Raw genomic sequence first — 23,896 nt, forward strand, 5'->3', positions numbered from 1 at the left:
TCTGGGCCGCAGCTGCGCCTCCCGTCATAGAGACGGAGCCGCGGAGCCGCTGGAGTGAGCTTGGTGGAAGTTCAAACCCCTACCACTTAGAAAGCCAGTTCGGGATAATCTGTCTATCAAATGTTTTAAGTGTTCGAGGGGAGACCACATACTCTTGTTGAGGCATCTGATTGGTCAGTTTATAACTTCAATAACTTGGACTACAGAAAAAAAAGATGAAAAAAAAGAGGATTATCAAGAACATGTTAAAAAGAAAAGCATCAGAGCAAGACAGGTTATTCTAGGGGGTTATAGGCAGCCTAAGGACTCACACTATATTTTTCTAGGATTCATTGCACACCGCGGGATGCGAAACCTGGTTTCCTGCCAAACAGACAACTATCAGCAGACAATTAGAAAGACAGAGTAACAGCGGTTTATTTCTCTATAGAAGTCTTTGGAATTTTGGCTTCTTGGAGCTAGCGAGTACTTCCTGTTTGGAACGACAGGGAGGAAGGGGTCACTCAGTTCTCATATACAGTTAAAGGCTGTTATCCAGTTTGTGTAGGTTGGTCTAAAGACCGTGCTGAGATGGTTTGATGGCTGCTGGTCACATTGCTCTTTCACATTGGAATTCATTCCGTTGAGATCTCGTGATTACAACAGACGGTCACAATAAAAGCAATTTAATCAACCATGCAAGGGGGTTTGCCAGAGCAAATCATCGGCCACCATCTAGTCCTTTATTTGACAAGAAGTCAAATGTAGTACAAAACAGAACTGTTTTGATATTAACCATAACTTTTTGTAACATATATTTTATAATATTATACTCTAAATGTCCCTGTTAGTTTTTATCATCTGAGGCTTTAGCACGTAAAATTAAATCTGTGGACTGTGATATAAGGGCTCCTTGGTGGTGTAGTGGTTAGCACTCTCACCTCTGAGTGAAAAGGACCTGCGGTTTGAATCCTGTCTAGGACCTTTCTTGGATGTTATGCTTGTTTATGCTTGGGTTTCCTCCCAAGCACCCTGGTTTGTACAGAAACATGCTTTGTGGATTGATCAGTATCTCTAAATCGTCCTTTGGTCATGTGTTGGAGATGTGGTCCTCTAACACAGTGTTTTTCAACCTTTTTTGAGCCGCGACACACTTTCACCCTGACAAAAATCCCGCGGCACACCAGCATCCCAAAAAAAAAAAAAAACAGAGATTCATGGTCTGTATTGATCGACCCCCCCCCCCCCCCCCCCCCCCGTGCAATCTCACGTGGATTTTTGTGATAATTGTGGCAGAAAAAGCAGGAAGTTGCGGCTGTTTTTTTCTAAGAGATGAACCACCACTAAAGACGAGCTCTAGCTGGTATTTTTGTTAGAACTGAGCGACTTTATCAGCAGAATTAAGAACAAGGAAGTGAAGACTTTAACCACTTCTGATAGGTCAGACCAATGACATGTGATTAAGCCTTCAAGAATGATTGGCGGAGACAGTTAAAGGGGCGGGAGTTTTCCTTACACAGTTATAGCTGCAGCTAAATCACGGTACCGTGATTCTTATCAAAATGTCTTTAATAGAATTAAATAAACACAAAGAAAAAGTAATTTTAAGATCTTTTATACTCCTAACTACTCAGTGTTTTATCAGGGCCTGTTTGGATGAACACAGAGCTGAAATCCTGGAGATGGAAAATGTTTTTAGATCAGTGAATCAGGGCAATTTCTCCACGGCACACTTGACCATCTCCCACGGCACACTAGTGTGCCGCGGCACACTGGTTGAAAAACACTGCTCTAACAGACTGGCGACCTATTCAGTGTGTACCCCAACAGTCTTTGCCCAACAGTAGCTAGGTTGGCTCCATCAACCCCGTGACCTTGAAAGGTTTTCAAAAGTTTCTGAAGATGAATGAATGGAAGAACCATGACATAACTTGAAAACTATGAATGGGGCCCGAAACTTCTGGTACAGTGAAGAATGTGTTTGTAAGCTGACTCTTCTTTATCACAAATAGCAGCAGCAAGGCCGGTGGTTGAACACAAATATACCAAGATGCTCTGCTGGGCTTTTCATTACCTGCAGGAGATTCGCCTTGAAGGTGCGTAAGAAGTACTATATACAGGATGGAGCAACAGCTCTGTGCCCTCATCAATTATGCAGCAGTTCACTGTTGAGGACAAAAAACAAACACTGTAGAAGGAAAAGCTTTGGTATTTTGTTCCGACAGTCATCCACTGACTCACTACCATGCAGCTGAGGATTCACTGAACTGGCTGAATTTCTCTGTTGACATGCTTAACCCTTGTGCTATTCTATGACCCCACCCTTACATTGACGTGTTATTCCTACCATGATAAAGGTGGATGAAGGTGGAAAGATTTCATGTAATCCATGGACACCAGTGAAGATCACAAATCATTGAAGAGAAAAGGTTAAGCGCACTGTTTAGTGGGTCTAGATGACCCAACTCCCGATGTTAAAGTGCCCAGGATAGCACAAGGGTTAACACTGCTTGCAGTTTTGAAAAACATAATAATGCATCACTGTGGTAACAAACACATGTCCAAAAACAATCCATTTGCAGAACTTTTCTGTCTTTAACGTTTGCAGGTTAGCTGTCTGAACAAACGTTGAATGAATATATAAAACCTTAAACTTTTAATTCCGAAACAGACTCTTGAATGTAAAGCAAATCAAAGTTGTACCTTATTGCATTTATTTCTGCCTCTGAATTCCTTTTTTAGCTTCCTCTAAGTCAGATGGATTTTGGAAGTTTCCTATCAAACTGTCTTTCTCCATTACTTATAAAGACCTATGAAAACATTAATTGTCCTTCTTTCTTTCTGCATCTTTCTTTTCTTCACTTTTTGTTTATGTGTAATACAATCATTTCACAGCCTGGAGGCTCATGCTTTCTGGGATGACCAGTGTGAATGAAATGATTGTGTAAGCAGTCTGTCATGACAGGATCTCGTTAAAGTAGTTTGACAGCTTGGAGGTGTGTCCTTACTCTGGTGGCCTAAAGGCATTAAGGACTTACTTTAACCACCTGAAAATGCTAACAATTTTACATTTCTGGATCACTGTGGCTTTTCCCCACAAGTTTCCACCAATTAATCTATCAAGCTAATGCAATCAGACATTTCTTCTACACGAGGGTCCATTTTTAAGAAGAAGGCTAAGAATTTCTAAAGCCAATTATAGGCAGACAGCCGAATCATCACGGTTAGTTTCCTGTAGAAGGTGAGAGCTGACAGAGAAAGGAAAAACAGAAGAGAAATTACGCTGTCAAAAGTGTGCTGCGGCACCTGTAGGCTGACCTGAGGCTCAGCTCAGACACACCTTATGAAAACATACAGTCAGAGGCACACTGAACCCAAACTGACACATGTCAACTGGAGACACAAATAGGATTCTCCTGGAAAACACCTTTAATTGGTAAAAAGTGGTGATAGTCTGTTCTCAGGCTTTCCTTTCCTGCATTGTAGCCTTGTTTTATTTTATTTTTCTGTGAATCAAACAATCTCCAGATGTTTTGTCCTTTCCTGTCTGATCTCACAGGATTCTGATCTTCAGGTCAGCTGGAGTTTAAACTTTGACTCGAGTATCTTACCAGCTCTCAGGTTACATTCATTGCAATTCGCATACGGTGGGCATACGCTTTCAATATACAGACAGACGTCAACCGTGCATATTGGGCATTATGGGACAATGAATGCTGGTGAAGAATTCGCAACCAATCAAAGACTCAGGTTTGACCCCGTGACATGTTGATGAATTTGTCAGTGGGTGGAGTCCAAAATCAACATTGCTGTTTGTTCTCTTCTTGAACTTTTGTTTTACATTTTTTTCATTTCTTAGGAGCCAATAATACAAAAAGATCCTCTAAATGTTCCTTTTCTTTCCTTGGACTAAGCAAGTCCTCGTACTGGATCACAGAGAGATGGAAATACCAGGGCCATCATGTAGTCGCAGCTCTTGCAGTAGATGGTGAAGCTCACGGTACCAAGAGAATCTGTAAATGATTTCATGAACCCAGACATGGAGAGATGATTACAGATGCTTTTGTAGAACTCTTTAAAAAATAAATAAACCTGATCTCAAAACATCATCCATGTTTTCCATGCATTGACTGGAAATGAGACACAGAGATTTACAGATGATGCTCTATTTATTTTTATATACACAGCTCTCTTGAAAACAACTTCTTTATTAAACGTTTTGGTGTGTATTGACTTATAAGTACTTGCTGTGAATTGATTGGTCTAAAATCTGTCCTCTTCCACATGTTCATGGTTGGTTCAGCATCAGGTGTTTCTCTGTTTGTGCAGTGGTGAAACGGCTGACAGCGACTGAGCAGAGCCTCACAATGCTTTGACCTCCTGATGATGTGGTGACATTATTGTTCTGCTTCCTGCTGAGCAGGTGGGCGGGCTGTCTCTTTTCCATCAACTCTCATGGATATTTTATGTCAATGGTATTTAAAGCTGATAGGCTGTCAGAAGGACACCAGAGAGGAACAACTGAAACCGTTCAGAAGGTCATTCTTTCAGTCACATACTTTCCTGACTACTTTTCCCCATCATTGAATTAATGTATTTGTGAGAACAAATGGCACAAGTGAAGCAATCAAAACCAGCTTTGAGTATCAATAGGTGGAGAAGACCATTTAACTTTCACATAAGTTAATTATGTAGCAGGGCTCGACATAGCCATTTGTCCGCTGGCCCGGTCCTGTTTTTCGAGCAGTGCGGACCACAAGACTTTACTTTTCACTTGTCCGCTCGGGCCACTAAAATATCTAACGGTTTATATATTCTTCACCTTTTTCAATAAAGTAAATTTTGCGAAAACGTGTAAATTTACCTCGTCTTCATAATTTAGTTTTTCTGCTAGTCCTGTGTTCGGACTTCAAGGGTTTCTATGGGAAACCTTTGATCACTTCTCCTCCTCTCCCGCCTGCGCGCGCGCGGCTTTCACTGCCGAGCACCACGCGGCACGCGCTCACTCAATTTTTTTTTCAAACTTTATTGAATGTAACAATTCAATACAAAACAATGTTAAACAGCAACAACGAAGGCACAAGCCAGTGGGTTATTATTACATTTGATTATAAATCCGACACAGTCACTGAAGAGAGACTGAAGCATGTCAGAGATGTGGAAGACATGGCAGGAATAGATAGGAATATGTTGGATGGAGTAGTGGGTATAACTAGTAGTATGGACAGCAAGATATTTAATGAATGCATTGAAGATGAAACTGTATGCACTAAGCTTTAAGCTGAATGTCAAAGAATCAAAGGCAACTCCAAATACCTGAATCTCAGACTCAAATGCAGTAGAATGTTAAACTACTTAATTTTGTTTTTCTTTACAACACTGTAAGCAGTAAGTATTTCTAGTTAGCTGAATGATCTCAGTTAGACCTGCACAATATGAGGAAAACTCGCGATATGCGATATCAGAGATTAAAATTGCGATAACGATATAATTTGCGGTATATAAACAAACAGCAAAATAACCAAATAACCATTCCCAGTTTAAAAATTATACTCCAAATGACCCCCGGACCCCCCTAAAGTTGCAAGCACCTGCGGAGCGGCGGGTCCCGCTATGCGCGGTGTCGGGCCAGTAAGTTTCAAAAACTACTGGCCCTGTGGGCCAGTGCAAATTTCTGGGCTATGTCAACCCCTGTGTAGGAATACACGGACTGGCATAACCTAACCGAAACTGTACAAACTAACCAGCAACACAGAAGCAGTAATCAAACTCAGCAAACCAATAGTTTACACATCAAGAAACAAGCATGACTAAGGCTGAATCCGAATAGCTACCCTTTCCCTATGGCTTCTCCTTACCCCTACATTCAACACTTGGAAAATGCAAAACAACGTTAGTTTTATAACTTTTAAAAGTCCTGCAGAAAAAATAAAAAATTGCTTACATTTAAATATAAACTTCTGTGATTCAGAGCACACCCACGTAAAGAGATGCGTTTCTCCTCTGCGCCAGTGCGACTCAGATCCCCCTACCGGCGAAGGGTTAGTCAGCCCTAAGTCGCTACGGCTCTTTAATAAAAACACTTTCGGACACCACTGCAGCTCCAAATGCCCTAACAACTGGGGCAATAGGGAGGAGCCAGAGGGATGAGCAATAAATTAGGGTTCGGGCTTAGGGACCGGTTTATACTTCAAACCGATTTGTCATTTGCGCGGGTCGATTTGGTCGCCTGGCCATCTGAGTGGTGCAAATTGTGCAGTTTAACTTGAATTTATTTTGAGTAAGCGTTCATGGAGCAAACTGTCTACAAAAATGTCTTTTTAACACTGGAGATGATGAAAACTTAAGCGCAGAAGTTGTAAAAATACCAAACTTCACACACACAGAAAGCAGACAACTAGACAGAAAATAGGGCAAGTTTCTGGAAATAAATGTCTCATATCTAATATCTTGCAGCACTAGAGAGTGCAGTTCGCCCATTTTCTTTTCTTTTTTTCCACCTCTGTAATGTCTGCCTCTGTTTGGTAGACGAACACACCACTTCCTCATCTGCCTTTCATGTAAGTACTTGTGCGTTTGCAGACGCAGCAAAATGGTCAAGATGTCCTTCCATTTAAAAATAAATGCTGGAAACAATCATGTTGCTTGAAAAGTTTAAACGCCCCTCAGAAATTTAGCACAGTTCTCGCAGACAGCTGCACACGAAACCCAGCCTACATTACAATGAACTAGACCACGCGATTGTGGGTAGTGTGATGCGATGGCTGATCGCTGTGAAGTATAAACTGCCCTTTAGTGTAATAGACCATCGGATGGAAGCCGAAAGGAAGGATGCCACTAAAATCTATGTTTGTGTCTTCACTCTGAAATAAAGCTCCCTCTCAGCTCTTCCCAGTTTAAAACTGGAGAAAACCTAAACTAAATGTTTACACTTTCACAATTTTCACATTGTTAAAATGAGAAACAGCTTCTTCACAGCAATCTTTGCTCCTTCCTGTTCCTCTGCCGGGTTTACTTAAAGTGCACTTGGCTCAAATGTGAAACAGGAGAGGCAAAAAGCTATTTTCTTTTCACTTCCGTGGTGCTCCTAAAAACAGTGTTGGGGGGGGGGGGGGGGGGGTAGCACAATCCATCCATCCATTATATTTGCTTTGGTAAGATAAAGAAAATTGGAAAACAAAACAGTGACCAAAAAAGATAAGGATTATTTGTAATGACTTTGGAGCCTCGTAGCTTTTTGTTTTAGTTACAAACATTTGGCTTTTTTCCCCGGGGTTCCCCCCTCCTGGGCGGGGGCGGCGAGCCCCTGCCTTGCTCCTACCTGGACCAACCGTGGGCCGGGTGGGTGGCTGCCTGGAGTGCGGAGCGGGTCTCCCTTGGGGGGTCCTGGCTCGTACCTGGGGTCGGGGCGGGGGGATGCCCGGAACTCCTGGGTGGTGGTGGGGTGCTCGTCTGGGGCTGTGGGCGTCCCTCTCCGGTGGGGCCCTGCGTTGGGCTCTTCCGGCGCGGCGGGGGGCTGCTTTCCTGGCTGGGCTGGGGCGGCGCTCTCTTTCCCTCTGCGCCTCCCTGCTCTCTGGCTCTGGGGGCCTCGCGGCGGTCCTGCTGGCCCCGGCCTGGGTGGCGGTCTTGGTCGCCCGGGGGGCGGTTGTTCCCTGCCTGTTCCCGTGTGGCGTTGGGGGAATTCCGGCTGCCGCTGCTGCTGCGGCGGGGGTGTGGGTGTGGGGGTGGCTGGGCGCTCCTCCTCCTTCTTTTCACATTCCACCATCCATTTTAGAAGAACATAAACACTCACCTGAGCACAGGTGTTGGCTCACCTTTGCACTAATAGTTTGCATGATTGAATGACTGAAAAATTTCACACTAGTTGGTTTAAAGGCATAGGTATGCGTTCGTGAACACTATCTGTTTTGTGTGCATGTTGACATGTGGACATTTTTGCGGCTAGCAGGTGTGTTGATAATATTTGAGTGTGTGTGAACAGGCCCCGCCCTTTTTGTACTACATTTGAACCGTACCGTAACGATAAACAACCAGTAAGTCTGTCTGCTCTATGCTGCTTCATGGTCTTACCTCCTTTCCCCTCCGATTATTACCCTCCTACCCCCCCCTCTCTCTAACGTCCCTCTCTCTTCTTCCCCTCTTTCCTTTTCCGTCCGGTCCAACACCAAAGATTTTCAAACGTGATTGAAATTAATAAAGTTTGGCCTCAATTACAAAAGGGGTTTATTCAGACATACCTTTGGTTTGTCTGAAGATGAATAACCCCTCTTGTTAAAATAAAATATGTCCAACACAAGAGGCCCTCAGCTCTCATCTGTTTGCCTAGCTGTTGGACAGGACAAGTTAAAAAAAAAAAAAAAAAAAAAAAAAAACATTTGGGTTTTGTCTTTTAACTGCTATGCCGAGGTTTTACTGTCTGCTTGCTATTCTCTCAATGCTGCAATGACAATATTCTTCATTCTAAAGAATAAAAACACCTTCATGAGTCCCAGAAGGAGGAAAAAGCTTTGATGAAACAGAGGAGAAAGGAATTATACAATTATACAAAAGAAAGAATTATAAATGCACACTTACTGCACGCTTTATGTGAAAAATAAATTAAAATGATAAAAAGGTTAGATGTTCCATTGATTTATATATTTCATTATGGTATAATACAATAAACTTCTAGTTGTTTCTAAGTTGAATTTTTATCAACAAATGTTTTACTCACCCCATATTCTACACATTAGCCAGGCACGCAGTGGAAATCTAATGTATGAGAAGGATGATGCCTGATTCTGAAAATAGATTTGCAGTAATGACAGCGTTTGTGTGGTGAAGGGAGAGCTGTAATGGAAGGTGAATTTTACACAATTCAAAGAAATATTCTCTCAGAGCAGCAGAGAAGCAGCAGGGGCAGCTTGGAGATGATATGTGAAGCTCGTCGGTCCAGGAGAATATCCGAGTGAAGCCAATACTTCTTCACATTATAAGAGCAGATGGAAGTGGTCTGGACATGTAGGGGGAATGCAATGAAAAGGCTTATCAATACAAGTCCCTCACTGGAGTCCAGAGTCTCATTTTAAGGGCCAGGAGGTGGACTTAGAGACAGGGCAGAAATACCAGAGTTCTTCCAATTATGACTTCAGGAACTGCAATCAATTTTCTACCTGGAAGAAAATCCATCATGTAAACCGAACGCTCAGATATTGAAAGTCCTCCTCCTGAAATGACTCAGTCTTAACCTGAAGATAGTTTCACAGTATCTTTCTTTTTTGCCAGCAGGTTCCTCAGTCATGTTGAAAAAAAAAAGAAAGACCATGAAAACTTCAGTTAGTCATAAAATAAATATCTGCTTGAGAAAAGTCAAAATGCCATTTTCTCCGCACAGCTACTCCTCTGCTGTTTAATTTATGAGCACAGTGGGAAGCGATAAGGCTGTTAAGGCAGGAACGAGCCGGGAAAGGTTGAGCTTACAGCTTCAATCAAAGATCAACTAGCTTGTTATAAATGACAGTGTGCTGTGGAAACAGGAAAGAGGCTGACCTGCTACAGCAGCAACAACGAGCAGAATCAGCCAGAGAGGGAAGGTCCACAAGGTTCACACTTAAATGCTGTTATAAAATATAGTGTCACTCATAATACTAACCTTTTTGGCAAGAGGTGTCTGGTCACAAAACAGACATTAATCAAGGAAATGAAATGAATGAAAGACCAACACATCAAACCGTCAGTCAATCCTCTCTAGCAGCAATACACTGTGACAAAACCTCTTAAAGCATTACTTTCAGCTGTTGTTGATGGAGAACCCCAAATGCAGGGAATGTATAAAATATTCATGTTTAAAAAGGTTTTTTGGCAAATGATTTTAGTCATTTGCGGCAGGAAAATGCGGTCAGGGGAGGCACTGCCTCACCTGCCATCCTCATAGCACTCCCCTTGGCTTTTTTGGATACCATACTGACCCGGCCTACAGTTTACATTCTGTTTAGACACATGATCCTCCAGAAAATTACACTTGATAAAGAGTAACTCTGGGGCTGCACTTGACTTGCTACCACAAATTCTATTATTCTTTAACTGCATTAGTAGATTTTCCAGGATCACCAGCGCCCTCTGACTTGATAGTACATGTACTGCGGGCCTCACCTAGTGTTTTTCCAATGTCCATTTTTAGCTGATAAAAGACTAAATGGATCACAAAGTGGAACCCATGTATTTAGACAGTTGAGGAAAAAGAAGCAAATGAAGTAATTAAAAAGAATGAAAAATAAGGGCATCTTTTATGATGATAGAAAGACAGAAACAGGAAAATGCAAGTGTCAGCTGCAGCTCAGTAAATGTGTGCAGCGGAATGCTGAGTGCAGGTGAGGCATGGACTGCTGGTGCCTCACCTGCCGCTTTCTCATGTATTTGAACAGGAAATTTGTAAATTTGATATTTTTTTGTTTTAGCAAAGAAATATTGAAAACCCACACAAAAAAAGCAATTATAAAAAAGGCATCTCTAAAAATTAATATTTGATGTTTATTTAACCCTTGTGCTATCCTAGGCACTTTAAAGTTGGGTCATCTAGACCCACTAGACAGTGCTCTGAACCCTTTTTCTTCATTGATTTGTGATCTTCACTGGTGTCCATGGATTACATGAAATCTTTCCACCTTTATAGATCTTTGTCATGGTAGGGAGAACACGTCCTGTAAGGGTGGGGTCATCTAAGATAGCACAAGGGTTACAAAAGAAAGTAAATTTATTTATTACCCTGTGACAGACTGGCGACCCGTCCAAGGTGCCCCCTCCCTTCGCCCACAAGTGGCCGGGGTAGGCTCCGGCAGCCCTGTGACCCCATAAGGGAACAAACGGAAGAAGAGGAAATGATGAAAAAACAATTTTTGTTAATCTAATTTAGTGTTTTTTATGATGTATTTAGCACCCTAACTGCAAGTCACTGGTCCCTTAAGCCACAATCCAGTGGTGTGAGTACCTGCTCCTTACTAACCCTGTGCACATGATGTGCACATGATATGCAAGTGCCCGTAGGGTCTCCACACAAACTACTCCGATTGTCTAATTTCCTAATTTCTGACAGTAAGGCTGCACACACTAGAAGAGCAATAATGGGCTCCTTGCGCAGGGTTTAACGGAGGTATAAAAATTTAAAATATGTAAAACGTGCTTGCGTCTCACCTACTTACCCTCACATGTTGTATAAGTGTTCATCACAACCTGTTGCCCGCAGCATGCACATAGAAAAAGTTGCGCATTAACATTTTTGCTTTACATACTCACTGAGCATTATATTCATGATGGAAGACAAAGAAAATTAAGATTAAAATTCTGATTCTGAGTATTCCTTTATTTAAAAAGTTGTGAATTAGGAGCAGACAGAAAAATGCAGTTTGAAAAGGCCTGCAGGTGTGGCGTGGGTGCTACAGTCCAAGGGGCATGAGCTCCCTGCTCCGCTCCATTCTGATGCATGAACGTCGTTCTTTTGCTTGTCTGACTGGATAGCTCAAACATTGCTCGCCATTTTAGTTGCACTGGTATTGTTAGGTTGGGGTTGTGAGGGGCTGTAAGCTAGCAGGAGAGCGTGCAGATAACGGCTTCAGACAGAGGCGATGCATTCAGTGGTACTGGTCAGACACACCCCGCAGTCGCACCGCAGGGCCACGGGGTACGTGTAGGTCGGGTCAACGTGGGGCCTGCATTTGGGGAGTTTCACAGTGACCAGACGCGTCTTATTGTAAGTACAAACCCGCTGAAAGGACTCAATGAAGGGAAACTCCAGGACTGGCTTCTGAAAAAAACAAAAATAAACAAATAGTTTGCTTTTTTTGGAACAAACCAGGTTTTTGTATGACAGCTTCCTCTGCTTCTGTGAGGATTGTGCCTTTTAGTTGGTTTGAGCTCTATTCTGTTTTTTTCATGATCTGTTTTCAGGTTTTGTGTTTTCCTGCTGTCACTGTCTGACCTGAGTTCATTTGATCGTCCAAAAGTTTAGTCAATCTTTCTCACTGTATTCAAGTCTGCATTCATTTCAGCTCTGTCAAATCATCAGCTGCCCTTTTGTTGCTCCTTTTATTCATAGTTTTATCATGTTTTGAGTTAATTTATTAAAAGTGTTTAGGCTCCTGTCAAAGGTCCTGTGTCCTTTGTATTTGGGTTCCACACCACTGGTTCCTGACAGCTAAAACCTGCTGTATTAATGCTTTCTGAATGTAGCTGCAGTCAGTTGCTGTTCTGACAGAGAAAAACTGCTTTTATTTTGCCTCATTACGTGTTGGTTCTTTTATAGTGAGAAAAGGTTTTCTAAATATTCACATTGTCAGGAAATACTGTAGACCAAAGCAGTGAAAAAGTGTGTCAAAATAGTTCATGGATAAACTAAAACAATATTTAAAAAACCCAATTTCAACATGTTACATAAATCATAACAAACCCAGGCATGATTTAACTCAAACAAGACTTCCCAAACTAAATAGTTGAACTTAACTAGAGCTGATCAATAAAAGTCTGACAAAGACCAGCTGCTCCGGGAACAGAAATACACCCTGGATCAATCACTTCGTAAGAAAACAGCGCTAATGATGAAAACCTGCTGCTGAGGATCTGGATGGAGATGCAGATTTAATCTTTCATCAGGACCTAGACCCTGCCCACGCTATTGAAGGATTGAAGATGGACAAATCATTTTGCAAATGCCTCATTGGGATTGATTTGGTGATCAGAGTCTCTGTCTTTATCTTTTTGTAAAAACTGAAGTAAATGGTGATTTCTCTGAAGTTTTCTGATTTTCTGAAATCTATTTTCTATGAAAGTTTCATTCTCATGATAGAATTATTGAGGTGAACACATTTTTCCATGACATTCTTACTTTTTGGAACGGGTCTGTTTAACATTGGTTCGCCTCACATCCACTTTTGTAGATCTATTAGTTGAATGCTTGGTGGATTACCGTAACACAAACGTGATAATGCTAACTTGTACTGCAATTGGCATTGAAGTTTGTTTCGAAGAATGGGACAATGTTCCGCTCCCCCTCAGATACCATTGCTGTCTTCTATAAGATGTTTTGTTTAACCCTTGTGCTATCTTAGATGACCCCACCCTTACATTGACGTGTTCTCCCTACCATGACAACGGTGGATAAAGGTGGAAAGATTTCATGTAATCCATGGACACCAGTGAAGATCACAAATCATTGAAGAAAAAAGGATCAGCGCACTGTCTAGTGGGTCTAGATGACCCAACTCCCAATGTTAAAGTTTTCGATTTTAAGGTTTTTTTATTAGTTTATAAAAGTCTAGATTGGAAGAGGACCCTCATTTTTATCAGATTTACTTTTAGTCTATGACCCTTCCAGAGCCCTCTGGTCCACAGGTTTGCTGGTGGTCCCAAAGGTCAGAACTAAAACCCACGGCGAGGCCTCCTTTCAGCACTGTGGGCCTCACCTGTGGAACAGCCTGCCTGAGGACGTGAGGGCTTCAGCCACTGTAGAGGTTTTTAAGAAAAAACTTAAGACACACCTTTTTAGTAAAGCTTTTACATAGTTTTTACTTGTCCACATGTTTTTTATTTGATTTTATAACATTTTAACAGCTAATTTTATGTGTTTTGATTTTAATGGAGGGATGTGTATGTGTTGGGTTTTTGTGTGTTTTTATTAATTCATTTATTTTATTATTATTAGCATTTTTTTATTATTTGTTTTATTTTTACGATGTTTACTATTTTAACTATTATATATATATATATATTATCTTATTTTTTATTCTTTCTCTGGGAAGCACTTTGAGATGCTATATAGCATGAAAAGCGCTATATAAATAAAGTTGAATTTGAATTTGAAAAAGTGCCTAGGATAGCACAAGGGTTAAGCCGATGTTCCGGTGTTTTTTGTCTTTCTCTTTCCTGTCCTGGCTTGTGCTTGGTGCAGCATCCAGTTTACTAAAAGGATGTTACACGCTGGAATAACACATTTAAAATGTTTACGCATTAAACTGAAGTGAAACTGCTATGGGATGTGGTTAAAACATTTCAGTTCTGTTAGTGTGGACAGGACGATAAAGTCTGGATTGAACTAATTGTGTCATTAATACTCAGATTATCTACATTTTTTTATGTTGAGACAGAAGCAACAGACAGACTCGACCCCCCAGCCTTAAACTCTGCCCTGATGGCAGACAAGCTCCTCCTCACCTCCCAGGTCTCACAGCGCCCCCAGCAGGCATCAGTGGTAATGTGCATACCCCCACAGCCAGGTTTCTTGGCCAGAAAGGTGAACTCACGAACGGCACAGCCAATGAAACTGCGCAGGTTGACTGCTGACACGCGTTTGCAGGGATTTGCCTGGAGGCAGCAGCTGAGCAGGAGCCAGCTCAAAGCCAGCCCAGACCTCCTGTGGGTGAGAGGTTCACATCAGCGGGTCGGACAGAGACATGGCGCAGACAGAGGAGACATGGCAGGACGCTCTCTAAGATGTTGAAGGTCATGTCGGTCAGCACACTCAAACTGGCAGAAGGGGTTCAGAAACATCAGATTATTCTTCATCCTCATTTTCTCTAAGCAGTCCAGTTGTGTCGAGGTCACCATAGTGAGAAATCCTCAGGTTTGACTCTCTTCTGTCCTCAGACAGAGACATACAGATTTTTCCTCATGGTTGTCAAACATTTAGATGAAACATTAGGATTATATGACCCAACAGTCAAAAAGAGAAACATTCACTCATCGGAGAGTTCTGGGAGAAAGACAATGCCGAGCAAAATCAAAAAATATATTCAAAAAACATCTACAATGTTATCCACTAGATTCTGCCACATTTTCTGTGGACTGATGCTACACAAGACAAACTTTCTAAACAGATGCATGCAGTTACACATGGACTTTCTCAAAAGAAGAACATGAAAGCATATGTCAAACATGGCGGTGGCAGTATGATAGTGTGGGGATCTGATGATCTGTTTTAAGACATGGATTGCTGGTTAATGCAGCCATAAGCTTTTGAAGAAGCATATTCCATATGGACTCTTCTGTGTGATTGATGTCACGGGCTGAACGATCTAGTTGAACTTGTCTATCGTCAGACTAAAACCGTTTCCTTTTTATGCCAGTGGTCTAATGTTGTTTTGGGGGAAAACAGAACTAAATTTTAGGTTTTAGGTGAAAAAAAGGAGCTCATAAAGAGCACCTGAATGCATGTTTTAGCAGGTCTTTTGGTGCATTTATTGCTCAAAGGTTTTTGACCTCCCAGCCCAGCGTGTAATCAGTAAAGATCAGCTGTAACGTGCAGAAATGTCCACTCACCGTTGAGGCTGCCTGCTCAGCAGGGTCATGGCAGCTGGAGCTCTGCTTGGTTTTCTGTAAGGAGCTGCAGGCGTGAAGCGTTTGCTCTTCAGCTCCTCTGTCTGCGTCTTGCTGCTGAACGTGGAGCACAGAGCTGTCACTGCGTGCTCCTCAGACCTGACCTGGCTGCTAATGGATCTGACAGCCAAGCCAGAGCTTTTTATCTTCTGCTGTCGTGCCAATCAACCACAGAGGTCCTTCTCTCATGACTCCCCGAACCCCCTGGGGGGGGGCCCTCTACCTGTCACTGCCCATCCAGCGGGCTCTCACTCCATTACCGTAATTAGAAAAAGAATTGGGTCTTTGTTAACAGCCATTCACATGGAAGAGAAGAATAACACACTCAAGCACGGCTTCTGCGTGAGCTGCCTCTTACTCATCTTGGCGTAATTGGCTGCAGAGACAGACCCAACGCCTGTTCACACATGCCCCCACCATGGGGTTACCCCCCCAGCTGCTGCTTTGAGCTGCTTTGCTTTTATTCAAACAACTGCAGACTTTCTTCTGTTTGTTTGTTTTTTTTTTCATTTAAAACAGAAAAGTAATGAGTTTGCCTCACAGAGATTACAGCTGAACGGGACGGTTGGTGCTGGTGAGGATGGAGGTAGACGTCAGGGTGGTGGAGTGTTCTTCAGCGTACCTACACGTAAATCTCATGATGAAAAAGAGGAACCATTCAGGCTGTAGAGGTAAAACATTGGCCTGAATCCTGAATGAGTGGAGAATAGCCCCCCCCCCCACACACACACATTCTTCTGCATTAAAAATATTAGTGGGATTATGTGCATAAACAAATATTTAAAAATGTACGGTATATTTTCTTCCACATAGGTAGGAGCAAAGTCAAACTAGGTAACAGGTACCAGTGCAGGCCTGCCGTCTGCTCAAAGAGGGTGGTTTGTTTCCTACATGATACCCCTGTACTTTTGAGCAAGGCACATACCTCACACAAACACAATAAACATTAGAATCACTGCAGCTGGGGACTCACTGAAGAACAAATGACACTAAGCTGCAGGAGCATTTTCTTTGTGTCGCCATTTTCAAATGTGGCATTGATGGAACCCAGGAAAACCTTGAGCAGGAGGGGTTTCTTCTTTGGGCTGGAGCACATTCGCTTCCATTTTCTATTCCCACATAGACCCAGTGCCCATCCAGTTAACTGTAGGACAAAGGCAGGACACGCCACAGATAGTTAGACAATTCGACGCAAAGGCACATCCACACCCACACACTCCTGAATAATAATTCCGTCAACTTAAGTTTTTAAACGGTGAGGGACGGCAGCGTGCCTGGAGAATATTCACACACAAAGACCCAGCCTGGATTCGAACCAGGGTCTGTGAGCTGACAGTGCTAACTGGCTCACGTTTCCTCCCAATCATCATGTTTCTTTTATGTCTAGTTCAAAATAATGTCCTCAAGTGTTCAAAAACGGATTCTTTTAATGATTTTTCACTCCCACTAGTGTGTGCTTTTTTTATGGTGACATTCCTCTTTGTCTTTCATCCTAAAAAAAAAAAAAATCAATACCCAGAAAAATGTATTTGTGAATTCTGAGAGTCTTAAGCTCTTCACTGAAGATGCTGAAGCATCATTACACATTAAATGGAACACAGACATCTTAAATAAATCAAAAAATTGAAATCAAATGGAAACCACAGAACACAGATAAAAAAAAATGTAACTACAATAACTTTAATCTGGGACATGATGGTGCTTGTGCCTTTTACCACACTGAGCCACGGTGCCACAGGCATAAAGAAGATATATAAAAGAAAAATTTGAAGAAGACTTCATTATTGCTGGAGATAGCGCGAATGTGCTGGAAATGCAAAAAGAAAATAAAGAAAATAACATCCAAATGTTGCTTTCTCAAAGACCAAATAGCTGTATGATGTCATCAGCTCCAAGCTCCTAAATGGTGTAGAAAACCATTATAAACTTATGCATAATGTAAAGGTTAAACTGTGATTACGGGGAAAAAAAGCATAGAAAACTTCCAAAAGCTGAGTATAAGTGTCAAGAATGAATGATTTGATATAAGATAAAAAATATGGTATTGGTCAAAACTTTATTTAAATAGCACCTTTCATACAGAAGAATTATATGATCTTAAGTCACTGAATTTAGTTGTTTTAATGAAACGTGTGACAAAACAATAAAAAATTGTTTCAAACTAGCCTCCAACATCCCCGTGAGCCCAAAAGGGATAAAAGCGGGTTAAGAAAATGGATGGATGGATTGTTCTGATCCAAACTTGAGGTTTAGCCCAGATCTTTCTTTTGTGATGTTCTTCTGACCCCTGCTGCCTGGATGTGAGATTACACTCTGACGTTTGCCTGCATGTGAAGTTCACTGGCAGTGATTTCACCTGCAGGCTCCATAGTCCTCATGTTTCTGATGGCAGTTTTTGATGCTGATGTATGTTCTTGATGGTAGTGGAACTAAATGACCCCTTTTCCTGACTGGCCTCCACACACTTCCATCACATGAGGTGAGCGGTAACTAGTTACATTTACTCTTTGCAATCAAAAAAATCACATCACCATAGTAGCTTTACTGAACCATACTTATTATTTTTATGAATTTTAGAAGAAAAAATGCGTTATTCAAATGCAATGGGCAGAATCCGTACCGTTTGTTTATTTGTAGCATTTGTAACACTTATTCCAAAGATGGATGATAAAAATAACAATATCTGCAGATTATTACATAAAACGCTACGTTATATGTGGGGCAAAAAGAGGCAAAAGTGACAGCCTTCTCTTTGATCTGCACATGTGCAATTCTATCTGTCGGGGTGACTTAGAGGAAAATACTGGAATAAGAAAAATGATAAAACAACTGAATAAATAAATGAGTATAAGTGATTGAAAGGGTGACTAAATGCACATCTATGGTGTTAATTCAAAAAAGTTAAATAAAAAGTAAACGGATTACTAAGAGCTAGTATGTGTTGCAGGAATTAGGAGTTGGGCTGAAAATAACGTTTTGCTTTGTTTTAAATACAACTGGAACAATCAGAAGTTGTGTTGTAATGCTGATTTCATTATGTAAAAATTCACTTTGTTTGTTTAGTTGAGTTCCAACACAACCAGCAGAAGGCACTATCTAGTTGAATTGTAGGATCCAATGCCAAACAAATGCAGAAAGCTGTTGCAGAATCAGCTCCTGAACTGAAAACAACAGGTGTGATGTGTGACTAAAGAGTGTCATCACGACTGAAATGAAAGGTGTAGAAAACTGTGGTATGAGCAGCTGTGTTGTTGGTTAGAGACTCTGATGCAGAGGCAGGAGGCAGCAGAGAGGAAGATGTTGAGGGTCTCTTTGGTGGAGATGGTTTGAGAGGAGGAACAGCGATGATGTTGGTGAAAGGATGTTAGGGTTGGAGCTGCAGGAAATCAGTGGCATGGGGTGAGGTTTGTGACTTGTGAGGCTACTTGTACTTGACTACTTTTAAATGGTGTCTAAAGGTTTTGCCCTCTGAACAAAAATCTTTCTGACTTTGGCGTAAAAGTCCCTCTTTTAGTTTTAGAAGCATTTTGAAGCATTTTTTCAAACTCTGAATCTTGAAGCCCTGAAGCTCTAACATTGGTCTTCATGTTTTGATAGGGCATTCAATTTTTAGAAGCTTTCGGAGCTGAGAAACTACATCTGCCATTTCTCCCCCTAAAAATGTCTTGACAGTAAAGTAAAAAAAGAATAAACTCTTTTTGAACTTTATTAGCAACCACCAAAGAACAAACGTGAGTGCCCTCTACATTTGCAGCAGAGCCACTGCCTGCCTCACCTTTTGTCTTTTCAGTGCAGCTCTATGTCAGATCCAAACACTAAAGAAAACAGTAGACGAATCTGAAATGCATGATCTTTTTTAAGGAAACTAAGGACATGTAATAAAATGACTAGAATGTCTAAAAACATTAAATGAAGCGTCATATTGGTATCATACACTGAAATAGCAAAAGGAACATGCTCGACCCAGTTTGCAGGGATTTGCGTAATCTATCGTGAAGTAGAGCTCAGTGCTGTTTCACCCTCTTAGCTTACGTTGTCACTGAAAAGTAAATGAGGTTTTGAGGATAAAAATGATCAGAATCTTACATATACATTGCATTTTTGGACAGATAAGTGGACACATATTTGTTTTATTATGGTCATTCATCTCATGACGGTAGGTGAAGGTGATGGCAGGTGCCTCACCAGCCTCCAATCACTGCCTTCATGCATTGTATAACTGTCCGCCACATGCTCACAGCATAACTGTAGAAAAAATTTGCAACGTGACTTTGATGTTTTTTTGTAGGCTACCTCTGTGCCCTGTAGGTTTGCCAATGTTATACCTGCAGACCAGTGAGGCAAGTGAGGCTCGGCCTCACCTGTCAATGTGATCAAATAGAGAAACGTACATTAAATAGATATTAGTTTCCGCTGATCCGTGTTTATGCCATAAACTGAAAGGGCGTAAAGACAACTAAGCGGGTGTATTTAGGAACTGAGTGAGTGAACCTTAAAACCGCGCAGGCGCAATTCTAACTGAGAAGTGATCTTGCGCGGTCAATTCCTTTTTGCGCGCTCATGTGGATTTACGCTCAGTGTTAAGGGGGCGTTTTTGTCACTTTTGGGGCAGGAACCTTTCTGGTTGATCTGATTGGCCAAAATTTGCATCTCTTATCGGCGAGGCAGAGGGGCGGGACTTTCATTTTTCAGTTTGGGGGGGGGGGGGGGGGGTTAACAGGCGGCCCTTGAGCTGCATGCGGCTCTCTGCCTTTTATCATATTTTTTATATTCACTACTTTCACAAGCATAAGGGGAAAGTCTTACATTTTCTCCAATATGTACAGAGCGGCCCTTAATGTGTTATTGCGTTACTTCGGTAAAGAGGATCTAGGAGAGAACAGCATGAGAACGATATGGAGAGAGGAGAGGACGTGGTAGAAGACACCCCCCCCCCCCCCCCATAGTACAAAGGAGCAGATATGAGCATAATGCAGAACTACTTCGTTTTGGAAACCCTGGAAATGCAAAGAGACACGATTATGAGGCATAGTTTAGGCATAGTTTCAGAATTGTTCGTTTTAAGCTGTGAATGCAAACAGAGCAGCGAGCCGGCTGCCAAGACACCGTCAACAAAGTGCAACCTCTGTGAAACACCATTCTGTAAAAATCAGTGAACTTTTAAAAAGCGAATAAATGACTATATTTATATGAACTGGTAATGAAGACTCGTCAGCATAGTCATGCTACATTATTATTTATTATACTAAATTTTGTTAGAAAGTCAACCTCTATTTTATTTCTTATAGTTTTAAAATTTAATAGAGATATGAATCATAACATAAATGCTCAATAGCTCTGAAGATACTAAAGCTTCTGTCACCAAACCTCCTGTACTGACTAATCATGACCTTATTGTCCTACTGCAATAAAGATTATGCAAAAAAAATTTTTTTGGCACCTTCAGAGCTATTCAGGATTTTTGACCAAATCTGATCCATTTGTAAATATGAAAAATTCCTATAAATAAACAATGTGAACTATTCACATTATTTATTTTAGTATGACAATAAAGTCTTGTCAAGTTACTGATAACTTTAGTCATGATTCATATTAAAATTTGAAAAAGTATATGAAACAAGATAAAATAAAGATGGACTTTCCTACAAAATATGTATTGTAACAAGAATATGCTTTATAATAGTTTTATGATTTTTTTGTGAGATTATTGATTTTTACACTGTAGTGTTTCACAGTTCACAGAGGTTGCATTTTGTTGACGGTCCCTTGGCAGCCTGCTGCTGCATGTCTGCATTCACAGCTTAAAGCGAACAATTCTGATTAAAAGGCACAAAAAAATGATCTTTTTTCTTCAGAAATATATTTGTGGTTCACTCACTGTGTTAATAAGAAAGTATTGATATACTTGCTGACATATTTGAACGTTGATCAGAAAAGTTATTGAAGCAGGAAGTCTGAATCTGTGAAGATCTTTTTAACTTATCGAACCTCAGCTGCCAGAGAATTTAAAATAATTAATCCATGGTTCGGAAGTGAGGACGCTGGAAAACCAACTCCAACAAGACAAGAAGACGCAGCAGCAGCTGAGTTTCCGCGGAAAAGGAAAGGCCTGCGTTGGAAGAACGACTCGAGGCTCAGCGCTGCTACTTCCAGCAGATGACCGTGAAAAGCTGTCAATCCTGCCCCCCTTACCAGGACGCAGCAACGGGCGAGTTACGCCACACTTTGGGACTGCAGGACTTAAACTTGGCCTGAGGTGTCTGCTTTCACTGTTCTTTGGAGCCACATGGCAACAAGATGGACTCTGATGATGAGGAAAGGGAAGCCGGCGTGTTTGATAGAAATGTAGCCAAGCTGTTCCAGATACAGAAGATGAGGACTTTGATGGATGTTAAATGCTGATTGAAGACTGAAAAAATAAATCACAACCAACTCAGTTTTGCGCTCGCTGCCCTTTTTTAAACACACACCAGCGTGCACCTTTCACCGGTATGCGTGTTAACGTTAAATACAGAAAAAAACACTAAACTGAAACGGCGCCGTTGTAATGAGAGGAGGGGGTTATGGCACATAACATGGCTTTAATTGTGTGTTTGTCTGGCAGGTCAGTGTGTGTTGTGGCTCATTAAATATCACAGTTAGAAATGTCAGCTCTTTGTGTCAAACTTGTTTGTCCCCCCCCGTTAGAGGCAATCATAGGAAAAAAACGCGGATGTAACGTGGATAAAAGCATTAACGAACGACCCAAAACTAAGGTAAGAAAGTGCAGCTGGTTTAATTGTGGTGTAAGTTTTTCTCATGTGAAATTCACTGCATTTGTTGCCGTTTTAATGCTTTTAATCCACGTTACAGCCACCGTTCCTTTTCTATTAAAGCCCCAAAATGAAAGTCCTGCCCCGCTGCTTGGCATGCAAATTTCAGCCAATCAGATCAACCAGAAAGGTTCCTGCCCCTAAGTGACAAACACACCCCTGAATACCGCCCCCAAGTGACAAAAACGCCCCCTTAACACTGAGCGTAAATCAAGGTGAGGGCGCAAAAGAGAACTGACCTAGAAATATCCCTGCTCAGTTAGGATTTCAGCCGTTCAGTTGTAAAATACGGGGTCGCTTGGTTAGAATTGCGCCATCACAGTTTTAAGGTTCACTCACTCAGTTTCTAAATACGCCCGCTTAGTTTTCTTTACGCCCTTTCAATTATTGGCAGATTTGTAATTCGATAGACGTGGCCTCAGAGCGCTGACTGTAAGGGCGCAGAACAGGCTGCTGATGAGGCAAGCCTCACTAGTAGGGGGCAGACGTGAGCTGACTTCTACTTTGGAGCTACATTGATGCAGTAGGAACAGAACAGATTAAGGACATCTTTCTCCATTGAGAGGGAGAGACTCATACTAAAGGAAAATGAGGGAGACTTTACCAACAGGTCATCTAAGCTTTTTGTGGAAAAGGATTGCCGCATGGACTTAAATAGTACCTCTAACTCTAACTACTCCTTAATGTTAAATAACACATTTATTTATTTATTTATTTACTATAACTTTTTAAAGAGACAATTAAAGTTGCATAGAAAACATATGTTTGCTTGTTACTCTAGCATAAAACCTTTTTGATTCTGTTAGGTTAGGTTAAACGGACAGTGTTTAAGTCCTAATGTATAGTTGCCCAATCCTATATTTCAATTCTGATTCCCCCTAGATATGAATAAACACACACATATTTTAATATTTTATTCTAAGAAATTAAAAACCTTTATGCTCTCGCGGGCCACATTAAATGACATGGCCAGCCACATTTGGCCTGCGGGCCTTGAGTTTGACACATGTGGCTTAAAGGGAGGCTACACCAAATGATTAATACTTTACCCAGATTTAGCACCAGTTCATAGCTTACAAATGCTATAATATGAAGCACCTCACTTTTAGAATTTCAGAGGACCAGCAAACTAAAGTCTCTGGACTTGGGCCCTTCTTGCAGTAACCCTTGTGCTATCCTAGGCACTTTAACATTGGGAGTTGGGTCATCTAGACCCACTAGACAGTGCTCTGAACCTTTTTTCTTCAATGATTTGTGATCTTCACTGGTGTCCATGGATTACATGAAATCTTTCCACCTTTATCCACCTTTGTCATGGTAGGGAGAACACGTCAATGTAAGGGTGGGGTCATCTAAGATAGCACAAGGGTTTTAAACAGGGGCACTGCCATATTGGATAACTAGTGCTGCCATCTATGGGATAAAGCTAAACCCATGCAAGAGAGGCCCAAGTCCAGGAATTTTGCACTTAATGCATTTTGAATGTCAAGCATAGTCAATACATTACAACGGACTTGGGACTTTTTTGCACATAATCAGATAGCTTTTCCCTTGAAGACCATAGAACATATAATATCTCGATTTTGAAAAACTATGGACTTTTGAACTAACCAATTCAATTGTAAATCTGAATCCAGAGGAGTCGGTGCCTCACTAGCCACCAACCTCACTGTTGACAGTCTGTTTCTAGCTGTGAGGGATGTTGTGACTAAGGTTTGACATAAGAGGGGGTTTAAAATTTAAACTCACTCTTTTTCCATCAT

General features: G+C 41.4%; 1 protein-coding gene across 1 annotated transcript; it reads right to left on the reverse strand.

Annotated features, from left to right (window-relative positions):
* Positions 1–11,302: 11,302 nt before the first annotated feature.
* gphb5 (glycoprotein hormone subunit beta 5) lies at positions 11,303–15,578 on the reverse strand. Its single transcript, XM_078941354.1, has 4 exons — positions 15,574–15,578; positions 15,265–15,441; positions 14,161–14,359; positions 11,303–11,758 (listed from the first exon to the last, which is right to left on the reverse strand). The coding sequence occupies exons 1-4, from the start codon at positions 15,576–15,578 to the stop codon at positions 11,567–11,569; spliced, it is 573 nt and encodes a 190-aa protein (XP_078797480.1). The 3' UTR covers positions 11,303–11,566.
* Between the last annotated feature and the right edge of the window lie 8,318 nt (positions 15,579–23,896).

The sequence above is a fragment of the Oryzias latipes genome, chromosome 22 (genome assembly GCF_053564925.1).
Source record: "Oryzias latipes strain Hd-rR chromosome 22, Olatipes_Hd-rR_3.1".
NCBI classification, from domain to species: Eukaryota; Metazoa; Chordata; class Actinopteri; order Beloniformes; family Adrianichthyidae; genus Oryzias; species Oryzias latipes.

Bases quoted from the DNA above. Each gene is read 5' to 3' on its own strand.
- gphb5 (XM_078941354.1), bottom strand. The intron at 14,360-15,264 runs GTGAGTGGACAT...TCTCACCCACAG, and splicing joins CTGAGCAGGCAGCCTCAACG to GAGGTCTGGGCTGGCTTTGA. The intron at 11,759-14,160 runs GTGAGGAGGAGC...TGTTTTTTTCAG, and splicing joins GGCGCTGTGAGACCTGGGAG to AAGCCAGTCCTGGAGTTTCC.